Source organism: Pan paniscus, chromosome 9 (assembly GCF_029289425.2).
Source record: "Pan paniscus chromosome 9, NHGRI_mPanPan1-v2.0_pri, whole genome shotgun sequence".
NCBI lineage: Eukaryota > Metazoa > Chordata > Mammalia > Primates > Hominidae > Pan > Pan paniscus.
In genome coordinates this window covers 49,861,104-49,880,893 of record NC_073258.2, presented here as the reverse complement: position 1 = coordinate 49,880,893, position 19,790 = coordinate 49,861,104, and the positions used below count along the sequence as shown (strand labels likewise).

Here is a 19,790-nt window from a genome sequence, read left to right as displayed (position 1 = left end):
GTGGCTCAGCAGGGACACTCTGATGCATACGGTTAAGAATTATTGAACCCAATTTGCCAGCCTCTGCCTCAAGAAACTGGCTGTCACAGTCTCCAGTGGGGTTCCACCTATTCATTGTCACGATTGCAAAGGAAAGCAGACTGTGAGTGTACAAGCCCAGTTTGAGTTTGCTCTGTGTGTATACACACAAAGGTTTTGACACTTTCTGGGACATACTGCTTTTAGTGCTTTTGTCCCATTTGCTAACATTTTCTACCAACAGGACTTCCAGCATCCTAAAAGGCTACTCCTTGACTAGAAAAACACCTTGTGAGAACAGGGAATTGGAAATTAGGTCAGAGAAGATGGGGTTTTCTTCCTGCTGTCTTTCTGTGGGACTACTACTCATTGTGCACTGAGAGGTGGGAGGGGAGCAGAAACAGAATGAAGGCCTGGGCAGCTGAATGGTTTGAAATCCTGACTTCTCCCATGTGATTCGAGCTCTGTGCCAATAAGTGTTTTTTGTTTGTTTGTTTGTTTTTGAGATGGAGTCTCACTCTGTCACCCAAGCTGGAGTGTAGTGGTGCGATCTCGGCTCACTGCATCATTGCAATCTCCACCTCCCGGGTTCAAGCAATTCTCATGCCTCAGCCTCCCGAGTAGCTGGAATTACAGGCACCCGCTACCACACCCAGCTAATTTTTTTTGTATTTTTAGTAGAGATGGAGTTTCACAATGTTGGCCAGGCTTGTCTCGAATTCCTGACCTCAAGTGATCTGCCCATCTCGGCCTCCCAAAGTGCTGGGATTACAGGCATGAGCCACCGCGCCTGGCCTTGTGCCAGTAAACTGTGTGTATAGACCCCCGTCATAGAGAACAGCTCTTGGTTCTAGCCAACTAAACCCCAGGAAAGGGGAAAATATAATGTGACACTTAAGCAAAAGACATGAAGAAAGAAAGGTTTGATTATTTAAGTTTTCATTCATCCTAGCCCTTGCAGAAAGGGGGAGGACACAGTTTGTGAGGGAAGACTTTAGATTAGTCTAGATGAGCATCCAAACCTTTTTTTTTTTAGAAAGAGTGTCGCTCTGTCGCCCAGGCTAGAGTCAGTGGCGCAATCACAGCTCACTATAGCCTCAACCTCCTGAGCTCAAATGATCCTCCCAGCTCAACCTCCCCAGTAGCTGGGACTATAGGCGTACACCACCACACCTGGCTAATTTTTGTATTTTTTTGTAGAGACAGGGTTTTGCCATGTTGCCCAGGCTGGTCTCAAACTCCTGGGCTCAAGAGATCTTTAAGCCTCAGCCTCCCAAAGTGCTGGGATTACAGGTGTGAACCACTGTGCCCAGCCACCCTTTTTTTTTTTTTAATAGAGACAGGGTATCACTGTGTTGCCCAGTCTGGTCTTTAATTCCTGGCCTCAAGTGATCCCTCCTGCCTTGGCCTCCCAAAGTGTGGGGATTATAGTCATGAGCCACCATGCCTGGCCTCATTCAAAACTTTTGAAGGAAAATTGGGGTGATAAAAGTAATCTTGGTCTCTGACCTGAAGGTTCTTTTTGTTATTTTGTTATTTTTTTTTTTTGAGATAGTTTCTTGCCCTGTTGCTCAGACTGGAGTGCAGTGGCACAATCTCGGCTCACTGCAGCCTCAACCCCCTGGGCACTAGTGGTCCTCCTATCTCAGCCTCCCAAGTGTCTGGGACCACAGGCAGGCACCACCATTACCAGCTAATTTTTTTAAAAAATTTTTTTGTAGATACAGCGACGTACTGTATCGCCCAGGCTCAGATTCTTTATTAAATGCATATGTTTATATATTGAATACATTTCTTCAGAGTACCTGTTAGGATCCTGGATTTCTGAATTGGTACCAGCCAAAGAGGAATAAATGAGAAAGATCCCTTGTTTTCAAACAAATGACAGTCCTCTGCTGTTCTCTAGGCCTGCATATTGAGAATCCTGTAGCCTCTCACAACCTCCACCAAGGGCAATTCTGCCCATCTGGCCAGTATTTGCTTTGCCATATGGACTGCAAACTCTTTGGTGCCAGAGGCTCTGCCTCGTTCATCTGTGTTCCCTGTGCCTAGCACACTGCTTGGCATGCAGTAGGTGTTCGGAGTGAATGAATGAATGTGCTTGTCAAGAATTCTTTTTTTGGTACCGGGTACAGTGGCTCACGCCTGTTATCCCAGCACTTTGGGAGGCCAAGGCGGGAGGATCATGAAGTCAGGAGATCGAGACCATCCTGGCTAACACGGTGAAACCCCATCTCTACTAAAAATACAAAAAATTAGCTGGGCATGGTGGCGGGCACCTGTAGTTCCAGCTACTCGAGACGTTGACATAGGGAGACTCTGTCTCAAAAAAAAATTTTTCTTTTTTTTTTTATTGAGACAGCTTCACTCTTGTTGCTTAGGATGGAGTGCAATGGCGCAATCTTGGTTCACTGCAACCTCTGCCTCCCAGGTTCAAGCGATTCTCCTGCCTTAGCCTCCTGAGTAGCTGGGACTACAGGCGTGCGCCACCACACCCAGATAATTTTTTTGTATTAATAGAGACGGGGTTTCACCATGTTAGTCAGGGTGGTCTCAAACTCCTGACCACCTCCTGACCAAGGTGATCCACCCACCTTGGCCTCCCAAAATGCTGAGATTACGGGCGTGCGCCACCGCGCACAGCCATCAAGAATTCTTAGTGATTGCTTGGGCGCAATTTCTCATACCTGTAATCTGAGTACTTTAAGAGGCTGAGGCAAGAGGATCGCTTGAACACAAAAGTTCAAGACTAGCCCAGGCAACATAGTGGGATCCTGTGACTACAAGAATTTTAAAAATTAGCCAGGTATGGCGGCATGAGCCTGTAGTCTCAGTTGCTCAGAAGGCTGAGGTGGGAGGATCTCTTGAGCCGGGGAGGTCAAGGCTGCAGTGATCTATGATCACAGTACTGCACTCCAGCCTGGGTGACAGAGTGAGACCCTGTCCCAAAAATATAAAAAAGGAAGAAAATAATAATTTTTAGTAATTGAAGCATAGACAATGAGAGAAATAGTAGACTAGAAGATATCCTAATCCTAATCCCATACAGCTGGTCTGGTAAATGTTATGCTTCCTAGACATATCAATGACAGTTATTTCCTCTTCTTTTTTTCTTTTGGAAACAGCACCAGTGGCTCTGACAGTTCTCTCTCAGATGGTCTTCCTGTTCACCTAGCAAACATAGCAGATGAGGTAAGCTGAACTCTTATACCCAGGAAATAGCAGCCTTAAAAAAAAATCATGACACTACCAGACAATTTGTTGGAATTTTCCAACAGTCCTAAGACCTGCAGAAAATATACAGTAATGTCCTAACTAGTCACCTTGCCCTAAAGTCTCTTGTTTTGTCCTTTATAACTTTCTTGCTTAATTTTTAAGGCCATCTTAAGGTAACACCCAAACTGAATCTTTTAACCACACATTTAATGATCATTAATATCTGGACCTGATATTATTGCCATAAGTAATCTGATTTCATATTGTAAATCACAGATATTTGGTTATTAGTATAAGTGCCCCTTTGTGTTTTTATGTTTGTTTGTTTGTCTTTTGAGATGGAGTCTTGCTCTGTCTCCTAGGCTGGAGTGCAGTGGCGCAAACTTCCGCCTTCTGGGTTCAAGCAATTCTCCTGCCTCAGCCTCCTGAGTAGCTGGGATTACAGGCACATGCCACCACGCCCGGCTAATTTTTGTATTTTTAGTAGAGATGGGGTTGGCCATCCTGGTCTCAAACTCCTGACCTCATGATCTGCCCGCCTTGGCCTCCCAAAGTGCTGGGAATATAGGCGTGAGCTGCTGCACTGGGCCTTTTTTTTTTGAGATGGAGTCTCACTCTGTCGCCTAGGCTGGAGTTCAGGGGCGTGATCTCAGCTTACTGCAACCTCCGCCTCCCGGGTTCAAGCAATTCTCCTGCCTCAGCCTCCTGAGTAACTGGGATTACAGGCACCTGCCACCTCACCCGGCTAATTTTAGTATTTTTAGTAGAGGTGGGGTTTCACCATGTTGGCCAGGCTGGTCTCAAACTCCTGACCTGAAGTGATCCACCCGCTTCAGCCTCCCCAAGTGTTGGGATTACAGGCATGAGCCACCATGCCCAACCATAAGTACCCCTTTGGCAGTTTATCTGTAACAGTGGGATTTGGGGGTATTAAGTAGGAAGCATCCTCCAGTAAGGAGGGAACTGAACTGTTTGTTTATTCTCCAAACCAACACCACAAGTCTGCATACCGAGTTAGCCTTTGTGTCTTGAGTGTTGCATGAAGAGTGCCACATGTGGGTGGGCCTAGTTCTGGAATCCTCAATGACCAGTTTCTCTACTTTCTGGAATAGCTGACTCAGAAAAAGAAGATGTTTAAGAAGAAAAAAAAGAAGTCACTTCAGACTAGGAAACAGCGAAATGAGCAGTATCAGAAAAAAAATTTGATGCAGAAGTTAAAGTTAACAGAAGATACCTCAGTAAGAAAGACTTGCTGGCTATTTCTACTGTCTAGTTTCAGACCATTCCATAGAGGGATAAGGAAAGGGGGTTAAAGTTTACTCTAAACCAAAAAGGGGATGGAGATTGGGGCAGAGGGAGACTTTCTGTTTTGGGATCAGAACCCTTCCAGGGACCCTCCGGACATCTCCGAGCAGGTTTTGGCCTTGGCCCACTGATCCTCTCCTACACTCTGGCATAAGAAATCTGGGTTTTAGCCAAGTCTGAATTTCCAGAGAAAAGACATGATACTGGAATGGTAGTGGCTAGAGCTAGTCAGGAGTAGATGGATGGCTGGGGGCCAGGCCTGGTCCAGGCTAAGACAGCTGGATAGCTCATCAATCTTTGTCCAAGCTGCCACACTCCCACCATACCCTCTGCTTTCTAAAGACAAACGTGCTTTCAGAAGTACAAGTTTTGCTGTTGGGTAAATTGGATCAATTTTGAATAGATCAATTGAAAAAGATTCTCTTTTCACTCAATCCTAGGAAAAGGCAGGATTTGCTTCTACTCTGCAAAAGCAGCCAACCTTTTTCAAAAACTCAGAGAATTCCAGTTTTTTACCAATGAAAAATGAAAACCCGAGGTTAAATGAGGTAGTATTTTTGTTTTTGACTCTTTGTCACACAGATTCTCTAACCTCTCGAATTAGCACCTCTCTCCCACAAGGTGACAAATGTAATAGCCATTTACGTTACCCTAACCTGACAGTGCCACTGGGAGCAAGAAAACATTAAAACTGGGGGAGACATTGACACTGCTTTGGATGAGACATGACTGAAGTCTGGAATCAAATATTGGTGATTTGTGATTTTACACCAAGAACATAAGAACAGGCTGCCTTACTTACCATCCATTCATCCATCTACCCACCCATCTACTCAATCAGCAAATGTTATTTTAAAATAAATCAATGAATTTTATTGGGCACCTACTATATGCCAGTCCCTTTACTGGATGCTGTGAATGCAACCTTGAACAAAATACTATCCCTGCCTCAGGGACTTCAGAATCTGGTGGAGATTTCAGCAAGTAAGTAGGAAATTGTATCACAGAGTAGGATGCAGTGGCAACACAGAGGAGAGACACTCAACCAATGTTTAGTACTTTATAGTTTTATGGCTATAAAATCTTTGATTTTTTTTCTTTTTTTTTTTTTTGAGATGGAGTCTTACTCTGTTACCCAGGCTGGAGTGCAGAGGCAATCTCAGCTCACTGCAACTTCCACCTCTTGGGTTCAAGTGATTCTCGGGTCTCAGCCTCTGGAGTAGCTGGGATTACAGGTGCCCACCACCATGCTCGGCTAATTTTTGTATTTTTAGTAGAGACAGGGTTTCGACATGTTGCCCAGGCTGGTCTCAAACTGCTAAACTCAAGTAATCCACCCACTTTGGCCTCCCAAAGTGCTGGGATTACAGGCATGAGCTACCATGCCCAGTCAAAATCATTTATTTTTTTGTGTAAAAAAATAGGCTGTCCGGCCATGGTGGCTCACACCTGAAAGCCCAACACTTTGTGTGTTTTCTTTTTTGTTTCTTTTTTTGAGACAGAGTCTCATTCTGTCACACAGGCTTGAGTTCAGTGGCGCGATCTCAGCTCACTACAACCTCCACTTCCCGGGTTCAAGTGATTCTCCCGCCTCAGCCTCCCGAGTAGCTGGGATTACAGGCATATGCCACCTTGCCTGGCTAATTTTTGTATATTTAGTACAGACAGGGTTTCACCATGTTGGCCAGGCTGGTTTTGAACTTCTGATCTCAGGTGATCCGCCTGCCTCAGCCTCCCAAAGTGCTGGGATTACAGGTATGAGCCACTGCGCCTGGCCAAACCCAACACTTTGGAAAGCCGAGGCAGGAGGATCACTGGAGCCCAGGAGTTCAAGACCAGCCTGCACAACATAGTGAGACCTCATCTCTACAAAAAATAAACAAAAATTAGCTGGGCATAGTGGTGCACATAGTCCCACCTATCTGAGACACTGAGGTGGGCAGATCACATGAGACCAGAGTTGGAGGCTGCAGTGAGCCATGATCATACCACTGTACTCCAGCCTGGGTGGCCAGGCACGGTGGCTCACATCTGTAATCCCAGCACTTTGGAAGGCTGAGAGAGGAGGACTGCTTGAGTCCAGAAGTTTGAGACTAGCTCTGGCAACATAGCAAGACCCCATCTCTACAAAAATTTTTTTTAAAAATCAGCTAGGCATGGCTGGGCACGGTGGCTCATACCGGTAATCTCAGCACTTTGGGAGGACAAGATGGGTGGATCACATGAGACCAGGAGTTCAAGACCAGCCTGGCCAACATGGTGAAACCCCACCTCTACTAAAAATGCAAAATTAGCTGGGCATGGTGGTGTATGCCTGTAGTGGCAGCTACTCAGGAAGCTGAGTCACAGTAATTGCTTGAACCTAGGAGGCAGAGGTTGCAGTGAGCTGAGATTGCGCCCAGCTTGGGCGACAGAGCAAGACTCTGTCTTAGAAAAAAAAAAAGAAGAAAAAAAATCAGCTGTGCATGGTGGCGCATGCTTATAGTCTTAGCTACTTGGGAGGCTGAGGTAGGAGGATTGCTTGAGCCCGAGAGGTCAAGGCTACAGTGAGCTGTGATCCTACCACTGCACCCCAGCCTGGGCGACAGAGCAAGACCTTGCTAAAAAAAAAAAAAAAAAAAAAAAAAGGTGGGAGATGGGTTTTGAGGTCAGGTACGGTATCTCACACCTGTAATCCCAGCACTTTGGGAGGCAAAGGTGGGAGGATCACTTCAGGCCAGGAGGTCAAGACCAGCCTGAGCAACATAGCAAGATCCTATCTCTACAAAAAACTTTAAAACTTAGCTGGATGTGGGCTGGGCACAGTGGCTCATGCCTGCAATCCCAACACTTTGGGAGGCTGAGGCAGGTGGATCACGAGGTCAGGAGATTGAGACCATCCTAGCTAACACAGTGAAACCCCGTGTCTACTAAAAATACAAAAAATTAGCTGGGCGTGGTGGTGCATCGCTGTAGTCCCAGCTACTCGGGAGGCTGAGGCAGGACAATCACTTGAACCTGGGAGGCAGAGATTGCAGTGAGCCGAGATCACGCCACTGCACTCCAGCCTGGGCAATAGAGCGAAACCCCGTCTTAAAAAAAAAAAAAACTTAGCTGGATGTGGTAGCCTGCCCCTGTAGTCCTAGCTACTTGGGAGGCTGAGGTGGGAGAATCACTTGAGTCCAGGAGTTTAAGGTTACAGTGAGCTGTGATCCTGCCACTGCACTCCACCCTAGATGACACAGTGAGACTTTGTCCCCAAAAAATAAAAAAACAGTTTTGGTACAATAGTTAGTAGCTGATTCTTAGGGGATAGGGTGCAAAATGGGCCCTCCTCATGTGAAACACTACCCTATGGTTAACAGTGCTGCCCAGGCACGGTGGCTCACGCCTGTAATCCCAGCACTTTGGGATGCCGAAGTGGGTGGATCACCTGAGGTCAGGGGTTCAAGACCAGCCCAGCCAACATGGTGAAACCCTGCCTCCACTAAAAATATAAAAATTAGCCAGGCGTGGTGGCAGGTGCCTGTAATTCCAGCTACTGGGGAGGCTGAGGCAGGAGAATCGCTTGAACTCAAGAGGTGGAGGTTGCCGTGAGCCAAGATTGCGCCATTGCAACCAGCCTGGGCGACAAGAGCGATACTGTCTCAGAAAAAAAGAGTACTATAGGCTGGGCACGGTGGCTCATGCCTGTAATTCCAGCACTTTGGGAGGCCGAGGCGGGTGGATCACCTGAGGTCGGGAGTTCAAGACCAGCCTGACCAACATGGAAAAACCCTGTCTCTACTAAAAAGACAAAATTAGCAGGGCGTGGTGGTGCATGCCTGTAATCCCAGCTACTTGGGAGGCTGAGGCAGGAGAATCGCTTGAACCCGGGAGACGGAGGTTGCAGTGAGCCAAGATTGCGCCATTGCACTCCAGCCTGGGCAACAAGAGTGAAACTCCGTCTAAAAAAAAAAAAAAAAAGAATACTATAATGAGGCCTCACTGTGTAATACTGGGGAATCCCCACAGAGCACAGCTGGTGGCAAGAGCATACATACATTTTGAAGTCTGCCTTGAGTTCAAATTTCAGCCCCACTATTTAATATTCTGTGAGTCATCTGACCACCCTGGGGTTACTAAGTTTCTGCATCTGAAATACTGAGGTAATAATATCTACAGCCTAAAGTTGTGTGAATTAGTGTGAAAGGGTAAAGCACCTGGCATATTGTAGGCACTCAGTAAATTAGTCACTTTTCCTCCTTTGAATTGTTTTTCCTTCTTTGAATTATGTTTTGCCTGTCCTTTTATGTGGGAATATCACAATGAATCAACATGTATGAATAAGAAACAAATGAATAATGTATATTCACTGTAATCACACTTGCTCAAGTGGAAAATTTAGTGAGGATATGTTCATTTATTTTAGACAAATTTAAATAGAAGAGACAAAGACACCCCCCTGGACCCATCAATGGCCACCCTGATTCTGCCTAAGAATAAAGGGAGAATGCAGGTACTTCACCTAATATACTGTATATACTTATATGCCAGTGATTAATTTTAATTAGTTCTCAAATGTATTATGTGATTTGGAGGGCGGTGATGCACAGTCCAGTTTTACCTTCTCGGATTCGTTCTGCTCAGGTGAACATCTAAGGCATTTTGCACCCTCAGGCTACAGTTACCACTGACCATTCAGTACCAAGTTTTGTGAATTGTTTGCTTTTTTAAAAGAGTAAGTTTTAGGCCGGGCACAGTGGCTCATGCCTGTAATCCCAGCACTTTGGGAGGCCAAGGCAGGCAGATGATTTGAGATCAGGAGTTCAAGACCAGCCTGGCCAACATGGTGAAACCCCATCTCTATTAAAAAATACAAAAATTAGTCGGGCATGGTGGTGTGTGCCTGTAATCCCAGCTACTGGAGAGGCTGAGGCAGGAGAATCGCTTGAACCCGGGAGGCAGAGGTTGCAGTGAGCTGAGATCGTGCCATTGCACTCCAGCCTGGGTGACAGAGTGAGACTCCGTCTAAAAAAAAAAAAAAGTGAAAAAGTAAGTTTGGTCAGGTGCGGTGGCTCACACCTGTAATCCAAGCACTTTAGGAGGCTGAGGCGAGTGGATCACCTGAGGTTAGGAGTTCCAGTTCAAGACCAGCCTGGCCAACATGGCCAAACCCTGTCTCAACTAAAAATATAAAAATTAGCTGGGTGTAGTGGTGCATGCTTATAACCCCAGCTACTCGGGAGGCTGAGGCAGGAGAATCACTTGAACCCAGGAGGCAGAGTTTGCAGTGAGCCAAGATTGCACCACGGCACTCCAGCCTGGGCGACAGAGTGAGACTCTTTCTCAAAATAAATAAATAAATAAAATATAAAAACTTTAAAAAAAGAGTAAGTTTGAATGAATTCATATTTATCCCTATAATAACATTCATCATGCTCATTTGCACTCACATGTTTTTTCCTGAAAGGGAGGAAAAAAGAGATGGTGAGGCCGGGCGCGGTGGCTCATGCCTGTAATCCCAGCACTTTGGGAGGCCGAGGCAGGCGGATAACCTGAGGTCAGGAGTTCGAGACCAGCCTGGCCAACATGGTGAAACCCTGTCTCTACTAAAAACCAAAAAATTAGCCAGGTGTGGTGGCACACGCCTGTAGTCCCAGCTACTTGGAAGGCTGAGGCAGGAGGATCACTTGAACCCGGAGGTGGAGGATGCAGTGAGCAGAGATCGCACCACTGCAGCCTGGGCGACAGAGTGAGACTCTGTCTCCAAAAAAAAAAAAAGGTGGCAAAACAGCTAGTAAGCTGTTGTTTCTAATAGCCCAGGGTATGTGTACAGGAGGGTGTTGTTCACATGAGTCTGGGTAAAACACAGGTTGAGAATCAGTGGATTATGTTAGGTGTACTAGATATAGAGTAGATGGTTCTCCCAATGGATGGAGTCCCTGCTGTCTTCCCAAGTCTGTTGCTTGGGAATTCTTGCACTGATGCTCTCATTTACCTATCAGTGTCTTCTAGTGTCTACTATGTGCAAGGCCCTTAAAAGACACGAAGACAAGATCCTCTAGGAGTGACAAGACTGATAGTCCAATCACCATATTATGACAGAAAATGAAGAGCAGCGAAAAGATAGGCTTAAATAAAGTCAAATTAAAGAGAGTTTCAGTCCTGACAGACTAATCAAGAATGAGCTTGTCCTCTTTCTTCACTTAGCATTCATTGCTGGAAGCCTATGAGTAGCAAAAACCATATCCCAGAACTGAAACATACTAATTAGGTTGTAACATATAACCATGAATTCAGTTAAATCCAGTGTAGTGGATGAATGTTATCCAAACCTTTATCTTTAGTACATTTTCTTAAAAAAAAAATTTTTTTTTTTGAGACAGGGTCTTGCTCTGTCGCCCAGGCTGGAGTGCAGTGGCGTGATCTTGGCTCACTGCAACCTCTGCCTGCCAGGCTCAAGCGATTATCCCACCTCATATTTTCTTAAAATTTATAGTGTGATACTTGTGTAACAGAGATGTGGGTATTTAATTTCTATAACATGTCAGATAAACATAATTGAAAAAAATGAGGCAATCTGCCACCTTGACAGATTGTTTTTCTCTTTTTTTTGTGTAATGTTTCCAGACAGCTTATAAAATGCAGTCCTTCTGCTTTTGGGGGCAATTAAAATGTTGCCCATGTTGGCCGGCGTGGTGGCTCACGCCTGTAATCCCAGCACTTTGGGAGGCCAAGGCAGGAGGATCACTTGAGGTCAGGAGTTTGAGACCAGCCTGGGCAAAATGGCGAAACCCCATCTCTACTAAAAATACAAAAAAAATTAGCTGGGTGTGGTGGTGCACGCCTGTAGTCCCAGCTCCTCGGGAGGCTGAGGCAGGAGAATTGCTTGAGCCCAGAAGGCAGAGGTTGCAGTGAGCTGAGATTGTGCCATTGCACTCCAGCCAGAGCAACAGAGCAAGACACCATCTCAAAAAAAAAAAAAAATGTGTCTCATGTTGACCTTGATTTGGCTAAGGGACCAGGACAAATGCTCAATTCACCTCTGTTCTGTAACATTGTCAACTACTTTTATATTTGGGGAAGAAATGCAAATACTTCTCACCAGCTCCTTGTAAAGCCAACCCCAACCCTAACTACATCTTTAGAAATGGCAAAATAAACTGAATTCAACTGTTTAAAATCTTATTTGCACAGAATAAGAAGCCAGGCTTTACAGTATCATGCTCTCCAAAGAGAACCATAAACTCCAGCCAAGAGCCAGTTCCAGGTATGAAGCCAAACTGGCCTAGGAGCAGATATCCTGCCACAAAGAGAGGCTGTGCTGCCATGGCGGCATACCCATCCTTGCACATATACACATACCCGTAGGTGAGCCTGGGCTGTGCCACACAAGCACTTCATCGGGGGTTTTGAGATTAGACACATTTTGTAATGGGGGAGATGTATGACTGGGAACTGCATTTACTTGTGGTATACTGTGTTGTGCACTCATGCACTGACCTTACACTTTGTACTTACACTGTGGGCATGTGGTCAAGATGCATACCTCATGAATTCAACTATTTTTTCATAAAATGAAATTTTATTATGATGTGTAAAAATGCTTTATCAGAAACTGAAGTGTGTTCTCATGGCACACTTCATGGCAGCACAGATATACCTCATTTTAACCAATAGATATTCTCTCTAAAATTATGTGCAAATCAATTTTTAAAAATCAAACTCTATGTTAAACACATTTTGGCAGTGTGCTATAATAAAAAAAAAGTGTTGTGTCAAAGCTTTCTAGTGACGGTCAGTCCTACTGCTGTATGTCAGGTTTGCTCACAATGAGGTATTCCCACATAGAAATAACAATGCATGTATTACCCAGAATTTAATGTTGCGTATCTTATGTTCAATGAGGTTTTGTAATTTTTTTAGGCTGATGATTAAAATTCTTTCTCTCTAACCAGTTGTTTCCTTTGATTGGTTAACTGCATAATTTTATGTGAACAGATATTTTTTATCCGCCTTTTCTTTCCAATAGCCTCTCCTGAGCACCAAGCAAAGTCAGCCAGCTGCAGCCTGTCATGTCAACACGCTGGAGTCATTTACAAGGGTGGTCACTCCAGCTCATGCTAGGAGCCCTATTTTGACTACTTTTTTTTCTATCACATGGGATTGAAAGTTTTCTAGCACATTTTTCATTATCACTTTTAAACTTTCAGCCACCATCACTACCTGGATTACTAGTGATTAGAACTACATGACAACACAAATTTTATTGCAATCCTAGTGTAGGAGTATTTTAAAAATATTTTAGAACAGTTTTAGATTTACAGACAAATTGAGCAGAGAGTACAGAGAGGTCCTAGGTGCAGCTACCCTCAATCTGTGAGTCTTTTTAAGGGCAATATCAGCCCATACTTTTTTTTTTTTTTTTGAGATGGAGTCTTGCTCTGTCACCCAGGTTGGAGTGCAGTGGGGCAATCTTGGCTCACTGCAACCTTCGCCTCCCTGGTTCAAGCAATTCTCCTGCCTCAGCCTCCTGAGTAGCTGGGATTACAGGCGCCACCACCACACCTGGCTAATTTTTGTATTTTTAGTACAGACTGAGTTTCACCATGTTGGCCAGGCTGATCTCGAACTCCTGACCTCGTGATCCTCCCACCTTGGCCTCCCAAAGTGCTGGGATTACAGGCATGAGCCACCATGCCTGGCCCACATACTGTTTATATAGGGAGTTTGCAAATGGCCTTCTCCTATGCCGCACCTTACATACATCCTAAAACTATTAGCATTTTAAGTATCTAGAAAGCACCCAGCCAAAACCCCACTTTTTATCCCTAAAAGGATATCCTTAAAGGAAAAGTCCCAAAAGCAAACCTTGTTTGAAAGTTGTTCAGAAATTCAGCCGGCAGCCTTTGGGAGGCCAAGGCGGGTAGATCAGTTGAGGCCAGGAGTTCGAAACCAGCCTGGCCAACATGGTGAAACCCTGTCTCTACTAAAAATACAAAAATCAGCAGTGTGTGGTGGTGTGTGCCTGTAATCCCAGCTACTCTGGAGGCTGAGGCAGGAGAATAGCTTGAACCCAGGAGGCAGAGGGTGCAGTGAGCCACCTGGCCTATGAACATGGTTTCTTTCGAAGCCTTACTCTTTGGACCACAGGGCCTAATGAAGGTCCTATCACCATCTGGTGGCAGCATATCTGTGTTTTTGGAGAGAGGACAACATCTCTTGAAAGTGAGATAGGCCAGGCATGGTGGTTCATGCCTGTAATCCCAGCACTTTGGGAGGCTGAGGCAAGTGGATTCATTGAGCCCAGCAGTACGAGACCAGTCTTGGCAACGTGGTGAAACCCTGTCTCTAGCAAAAAAATACAAAAATAGCCGGGTGTGGTGGCACATGCCTGTAGTCCCAACTACCCTGGAGGCTGGGGTGGGAGGATCACTTTAGCCCAGGAGGTGGAGGTTGCAGTGAACTGAGATCATGCCACTGTACTCCAGCCTGGGTGAGAGTGAGACTCTGTCTTTAAAAAAAAAAAAAAAAAAAAAGACTGGGAGCAGTGGCTCATGCCTGTAATCCCAGTACTTTGGGCTGAGGCAGGTGGATCACGAGGTCAGGAGTTCAAGACCAGCCTGGCCAAGATGGTGAAACCCTGTCTGTACAAAAAATGCAAAAATTAGCCAGGTGTGGCGGCAGGGGCCTGTAATCCCAGCTACTCAGGAGGCTGAGGCAGAGAATTGCTTGAACCCGAGAGGTGGAGGTTGCAGTGAGCCGAGATTGTGCCACTGCACTCCAGCCTGGGCAACAGAGCAAGAGTCCTTCTCAAAAAAAAAAAAAAAAAAAAAAAAAGGTGCATTGAGCAGTGATTTACTTAGGAACTATGGAGAACTGCCCCTGTGTTTAAAACCTAGATGGAGAACAAAGACTAGTAGGCAAAACAAAGCAGTCAGATGTTTTGCTAGTTTCAGAACATTGTAGTGAGTTAAAGAGCCACCAATGTGGCATTTAGAACACCTGAGTTTGAATCCCACAGAGGCTGGGGGCAAGTAGGCATGGGGCAGTTGCTTAATAGCTCTGCACTTTTACTACCCGACCTTAAAAGTGAAAGGTGAAATGATCTCTAAGGTCCCTTCATTTGACCACTACTCTTAGCTGTTGATCATACATTGCAATAATGTGCTTTAAACAGTTTCCCTCTTCAGCCTGAGCTAGCTAGGTCTTCTCTCCCTCAATCTCTGGTCTTTGGGGAAACAAGACCTCTTTGGTTGCTCTGAGTACAGTTCTTCTCATCTTGTCGCTAACCAATTTTGATACATGCTGGCCGGGCACGGTGGCTCGTGCCTGTAATCCTAGCACTTTGGGAGGCCGAGGCGGGCGGATCACCTGAGGTTGCGAGTTTGAGACCAGCCTGACCAACATGGAGAAACCCCATCTCTACTAAAAATACAAAAAATTAGCATGGTGGCACATGCCTGTAATCCCAGCTACTCGGGAGGCTGAGGCAGGAGAATCGCTTGAACCCAGGAGGCGGAGGTTTTGGTGAGCCGAAATCACACCATTGCACTCCAGCCTGAGCAACAAGAGTGAAACACGGTCTCAAGAAAAATAAAATAAAATAAAATAAAGATAGATGCCATCTCTCCTCATAGCCCCCTGAACTGCTATTCCTAGATTATTGGATTTAGTGACCAGAAATCACATGAATAAACCCCTTCACAGCTCCAGTCATTCCCCTTTCTCTTGGCTTCATTTCTTCCCCAATTCAGCCCAGACTCCAGGGTTCGTGACGTCAACCATTCTCTTGCCAGCACCCCAGTGTCCTCACACTCTGTCCTTCTGCCACATCCACCTGGTAGTTCCCCAGCTTTGGATCAGCCAGTCATCTCAGCTATCTGTCTTCTCTACTGTACCCAGGCTGCCAAGATGGCTTCGGGAAAATATGCCATCAAGTGGTCCTGGACCAGCACACTAGTATCTCCTTCAGCCTTGGAAATTTATCTTCTGCTTCTGAAACTGAAGTTCCCACACCTTTCCCCCTCCGTGGCTATTTCACACCTCCATTTCAAGTCTCATGCTCCCTCTCTGCTGCCACCTTCCTCCGAGCAAACAGCCATACTAGTCAAGACTGGTTCAGAAGCTAGGCTCCCGTGAGGCAGGGGTAGGAAGATAACTTCAAACAAATTCTGAAGTCTCTTTGGTAGGTTTGTTTATGTAATGGCATTGGCAAATCAATTCTGAAACATTTTAGACATATTATATGCTTGAACAAATGAATAAATGTGTTGGTGTTGTTGAAAGCCAAGAACTCATTATTTCTTTTCTTTTTTTTTTTTTTTTTGAGACGGAGTTTCGCTCTTGTTGCCCAGGCTGGAGTGGAGTGGCACAATCTCGGCTCACTGCAACCTCCACCTCCTGGGTTCCAGTGATTCTCCTGCTTCAGCCTCCCAAGTAGCTGGGATTACAGGTGCCCACCACCACACTCGGCTATTTTTTTTTTTTTTTTGTATTTTTAGTAGAGATGGGGTTTCATCATGTTGGCCAGGCTGGTCTTGAACTCCTGACCTCAGAACTCCACCTGCTTCAGCCTCCCAAAGTGCTGGGATTATGGGCGTGAGCCACTGCACCTGGCCAGAACTCATGATTTCTAAAACATGTATATGTCTGAACATACACATGTATGTATACACAAGTATGTATGTGCATGTGTGTATGCATATTCATATATGTAGATAATGTGTGTATGTGTATTCAGCTGTATCTGCTAAAAAGGGCTAAAATCAAATACATCCTATTAGCAATAAGAACATTTTGCACTGAGATCTTGGTCTCTAATACATTCCTCACTAAAAGGAATCAGGGTTCATTAGAGAAATGTCTGGGGCAATGTAGATATGAGATGAGGAGCCTGAAATGTTGTGTTATGTCAAAAAGTAAAAAAGTGCTGGGGGCATGTCACAGGATAAAGGAACCAACTTGAAGGAGCTCCCACTGGCCAAATCTGGGATATTAGGGCACCAAAATGATTAAGGACATTAATAAACTATAACCTATTGAAAAAAATAGGAATCATGAGTTCATATCAATGAGAGAGAAAGAGAGGAAGAACGCTCTTGTTTAAGAAGAATGAAGCTGAGGTCGATGGTGAATGTAGAAGTAGTGCTGCAATTGGGAATTCATTATTTTGCAATTATTGTAGTAAAATGGATCAGGCAAGAAGTACCTATGGATGCAAAATTCAGGAGGAAACTTGAGGAGCAAGATAATTGCATGGTTTTAAAGTGTCTCCACTCAGATTGCTTATTAGTTGGAAGGGAAAAAGTGTGACTGTATAATAGGGCAATTGGACACCACCTTAACAGTGTGATTGTTTAGGGACAGATGGACATTCTGTGCCCTCTGATGGAAAGCCTGAGACGAACACATCACTTAAGTAGTATTCTGGTTGGAAATGCATATCTTGAATCTAATCATGAAAAAACATCAGATAAAACAAAAATAAGGAACATTCTGCCAAAAAGAATCTAGACTCTGGCATCAGGATGCCTGGGTTCAAAGGCTGACTCCATAGCTTTATGACCTTAGGCTTTATGACCTCTCAAAGATTCAATTTCCTCATCTGTAAAATGGGAACACAAACAAGACACACTTTTCAGAATTGTTGGGAGGACCGGACAAGAAAATGTATATAATGCACTTAGTAGAGTGCTCTACACACAGAAAACACTCGGGAGTGGTGAGCTGGCATCACTCTTGTCCACCCTTACTGCTGTTCCGTTCCTTTGTTCTATTTTTTTGAGACAGTCTTGTTCTGTCACCCAGGCTGGAGTGCAATGGCACCATCTCCGCTCAATGCATCTTCTGCCTCCGAGGTTCAAGTGATCCTTATGCCTCAGCCTCCCAAGTAGCGGGATTACAGCCACGTGCCACCATGCCTGGCTAATTTTTATATTTTTAGTAGAGACAGGGTTTCACCATGTTGGCCAGTCTGATCTTGAACTCCTGACCTCAAGTGATCTGCCTACCTCAGCCTCCCAAAGTGCTGGGATTACAGGTGTGAGCCACCACGCCCGCCCTCTTTCCTTTGTTCTTAGAGAAAAAAAATGCCCAACTTTGGGTTTAAGGCTAATCTCTCCACCTTATGCTTCAATTCAGTCACTCTACTTTCCCAAACTTTCTGCATTGCTTTACCCCCTCTTGTCTTTCTCCTTCCCTACCAGCAACTTCGCTGTGGCCTCAAAACATGCCAGGCTTCTTCCATATTTAAAGAAAGAACATGCAGGCCAGGCACCGTGGCTCACACCTGTAATCCCAGCACTTTGGGAGACCAAGGTGGGTGTATCGCCTGAGATCAGGAGTTCGAGACCAGCCTGGCCAACATGGTAAAACCCGTCTTTACTAAAAATACAAAAATTAGCTGGGCGTAGTGACAGGTGCCTGTAATCCCAGCTACTCAGGAGGCTGAGGCAGGAGAATCGCTTGAACCAGGGAGGTGGAGGTTGCAGCGAGCCGAGATCACACCATTGCACTCCAGCCTGGGCGACAAGAGCAAGACTTCATCTCAAAAAAAAAAAAAAAAGAAAAAAAAAAAGAACATGCCTTCTGATCAGTTGTGAATAAGTAAATATAAAGAAAGTGCAGGCCGAGCACAGTGGCTCACGCCTGTAATCCCAGCACTTTGGGAGGCCAAGGCAGGTGGATCAAGAGGTTAGGAGTTCGAGATCAGCCTGGCCAACATGGTGAAACCCCCGTCTCTACTAAAAATACAAAAATTAGCTGGGCATGGTGGCAGGAGGTGGAAGGTGCAGTGAGCCGAGATCACACCACTGCACTCCAGCCTGGGCAACAGAGCGAGACTCCATCTCAAAATAAATAAATAAATAAATAACTTGAGACTGGGTAGTTTATAAAGAAAAGAGGTTTGAGCCGGGCACAGTGGCTCACGCCTGTAATACCAGCACTTTGGGACGCCAAGGCAGGCAGATCACCTGAGGTCGGGAGTTCAAAACCAGCCTGACCAACATGGAGAAACCCCATCTCTACTAAAAATACAAAAATTAGCCAGGCATGGTGGCGCGCACCTGTAATCCCAGCTACTTCGGAGGTTGAGGCAGGAGAATCACTTTAATCCAGGATGCAGAAGTTGCAGTGAGCCAAGATCGAGCCATTGCACTCCAGCCTGGGTGACAGAGTAAGACTCTGTCTCAAAAAAATAAAGTGTCTTCCTAAATTCTGCAAACCGTTCTAGTGTTGACAAAAAGAGCCAAACTTTATGTAATATTTGAAGAGATTTATTCTGAGCCATATATGAGGACCATGACCCATGACACAGCCTCAGGAGGTCCTTATGTGGTTCACAGCCACATGTGCCCAAGGTGGCTGCATTACAGCTTGATATTAGGGGGACAGAAGCTATAGGCAGACATCAATCAATACATATGGGGTGCCGGCTCAGTGGCTCATGCCTGTAATTCCAGCATTTTGGGAAGCCAAGACGGGAGGATTGCTTAAGGCCAGGAGTGTGAGACCAGCCAGCCCAACATGGCCAAACTCTGTCTCTACTAAAATGCAAACAATCAGCTGGGCATGGTGACACGTGCCTGTAGTCCCAGCTACTTGGGAGGTTGAGGAAGGAGAATCACTTGAACCCAGGAGGTGAAAGCTGCAGTGAGCCAAGATCACACCACTGCACTCTGCGTGGGCAACAGAGCAAGACTCTGTCTCAACAACAACAACAAAATGTGGGGTATACATTGGTCCAGAAAAGCAGGACAACTCAAACTGGGGAGAGGGAAGTGCTTCCAGGTCATAGGTGGATTCAGAGATTTTCTGATTGGCAATTGGTTGAAAGAGTTATTATATAGACAGATCTGGAATAAAAGTTTTTATTATGTAGATAAATTGTATGTAGTTTTATTATGTAGATGAAGTCTCATAGGTGGCCACCCTTAGAGGCAATAGGTGGCAAATGTTTCCCGTTCAGACTTTTAAAAGGTGCTAGATAGGCTGGGCATGGTGGCTCATGCCTGTAATCCCAGCACTTTGGGAGGCCAAGGCAGGCGGATCATGAGGTCAGGAGTTTGAGACCAGCCTGACCAACATGGTGAAACCCCATCTCTACTAAGGGAGGAGAATCGCTTGAACTGGGGAGGTGGAGGTGGTGGTGAGCTGAGATGGTGCCATTGCACTCCAGCCTGGGCAACAAGAGTGAAACTCTATCTCAAAACAAAAAAAAAAAAAAAGAGGTTTAATTGGCTCAGCTCTGCAGGCTTTACAGGAAGTATGATGCTGGCATCTGCTCA

At 45.4% G+C, this 19,790-nt stretch overlaps 1 protein-coding gene across 6 annotated transcripts in view; it reads left to right on the top strand.

Annotated features, from left to right (window-relative positions):
• The window catches only part of AGBL2 (AGBL carboxypeptidase 2), a 55,968-nt gene extending 43,397 nt beyond the window's left edge, over positions 1-12,571 (top strand). For 2 of the 6 annotated variants that reach the window (XM_055093693.2, XM_034932619.3), the window contains 5 exons: positions 3,144-3,210; positions 4,347-4,472; positions 4,980-5,087; positions 8,930-9,016; positions 11,698-12,571. In XM_055093693.2, coding sequence (XP_054949668.1) covers positions 3,144-3,210; positions 4,347-4,472; positions 4,980-5,087; positions 8,930-9,016; positions 11,698-11,871 — 562 coding nt within the window. In that variant the 3' untranslated portion in view covers positions 11,872-12,571. Of the gene's footprint in view, positions 1-3,143; positions 3,211-4,346; positions 4,473-4,979; positions 5,088-8,929; positions 9,017-10,505; positions 11,063-11,697 lie in introns of those variants that run through there. The other 4 variants (XM_055093695.2, XM_055093694.2, XM_055093696.2 and 1 more) reach the window with 3 other exon arrangements.
• Positions 12,572-19,790: the final 7,219 nt, after the last annotated feature.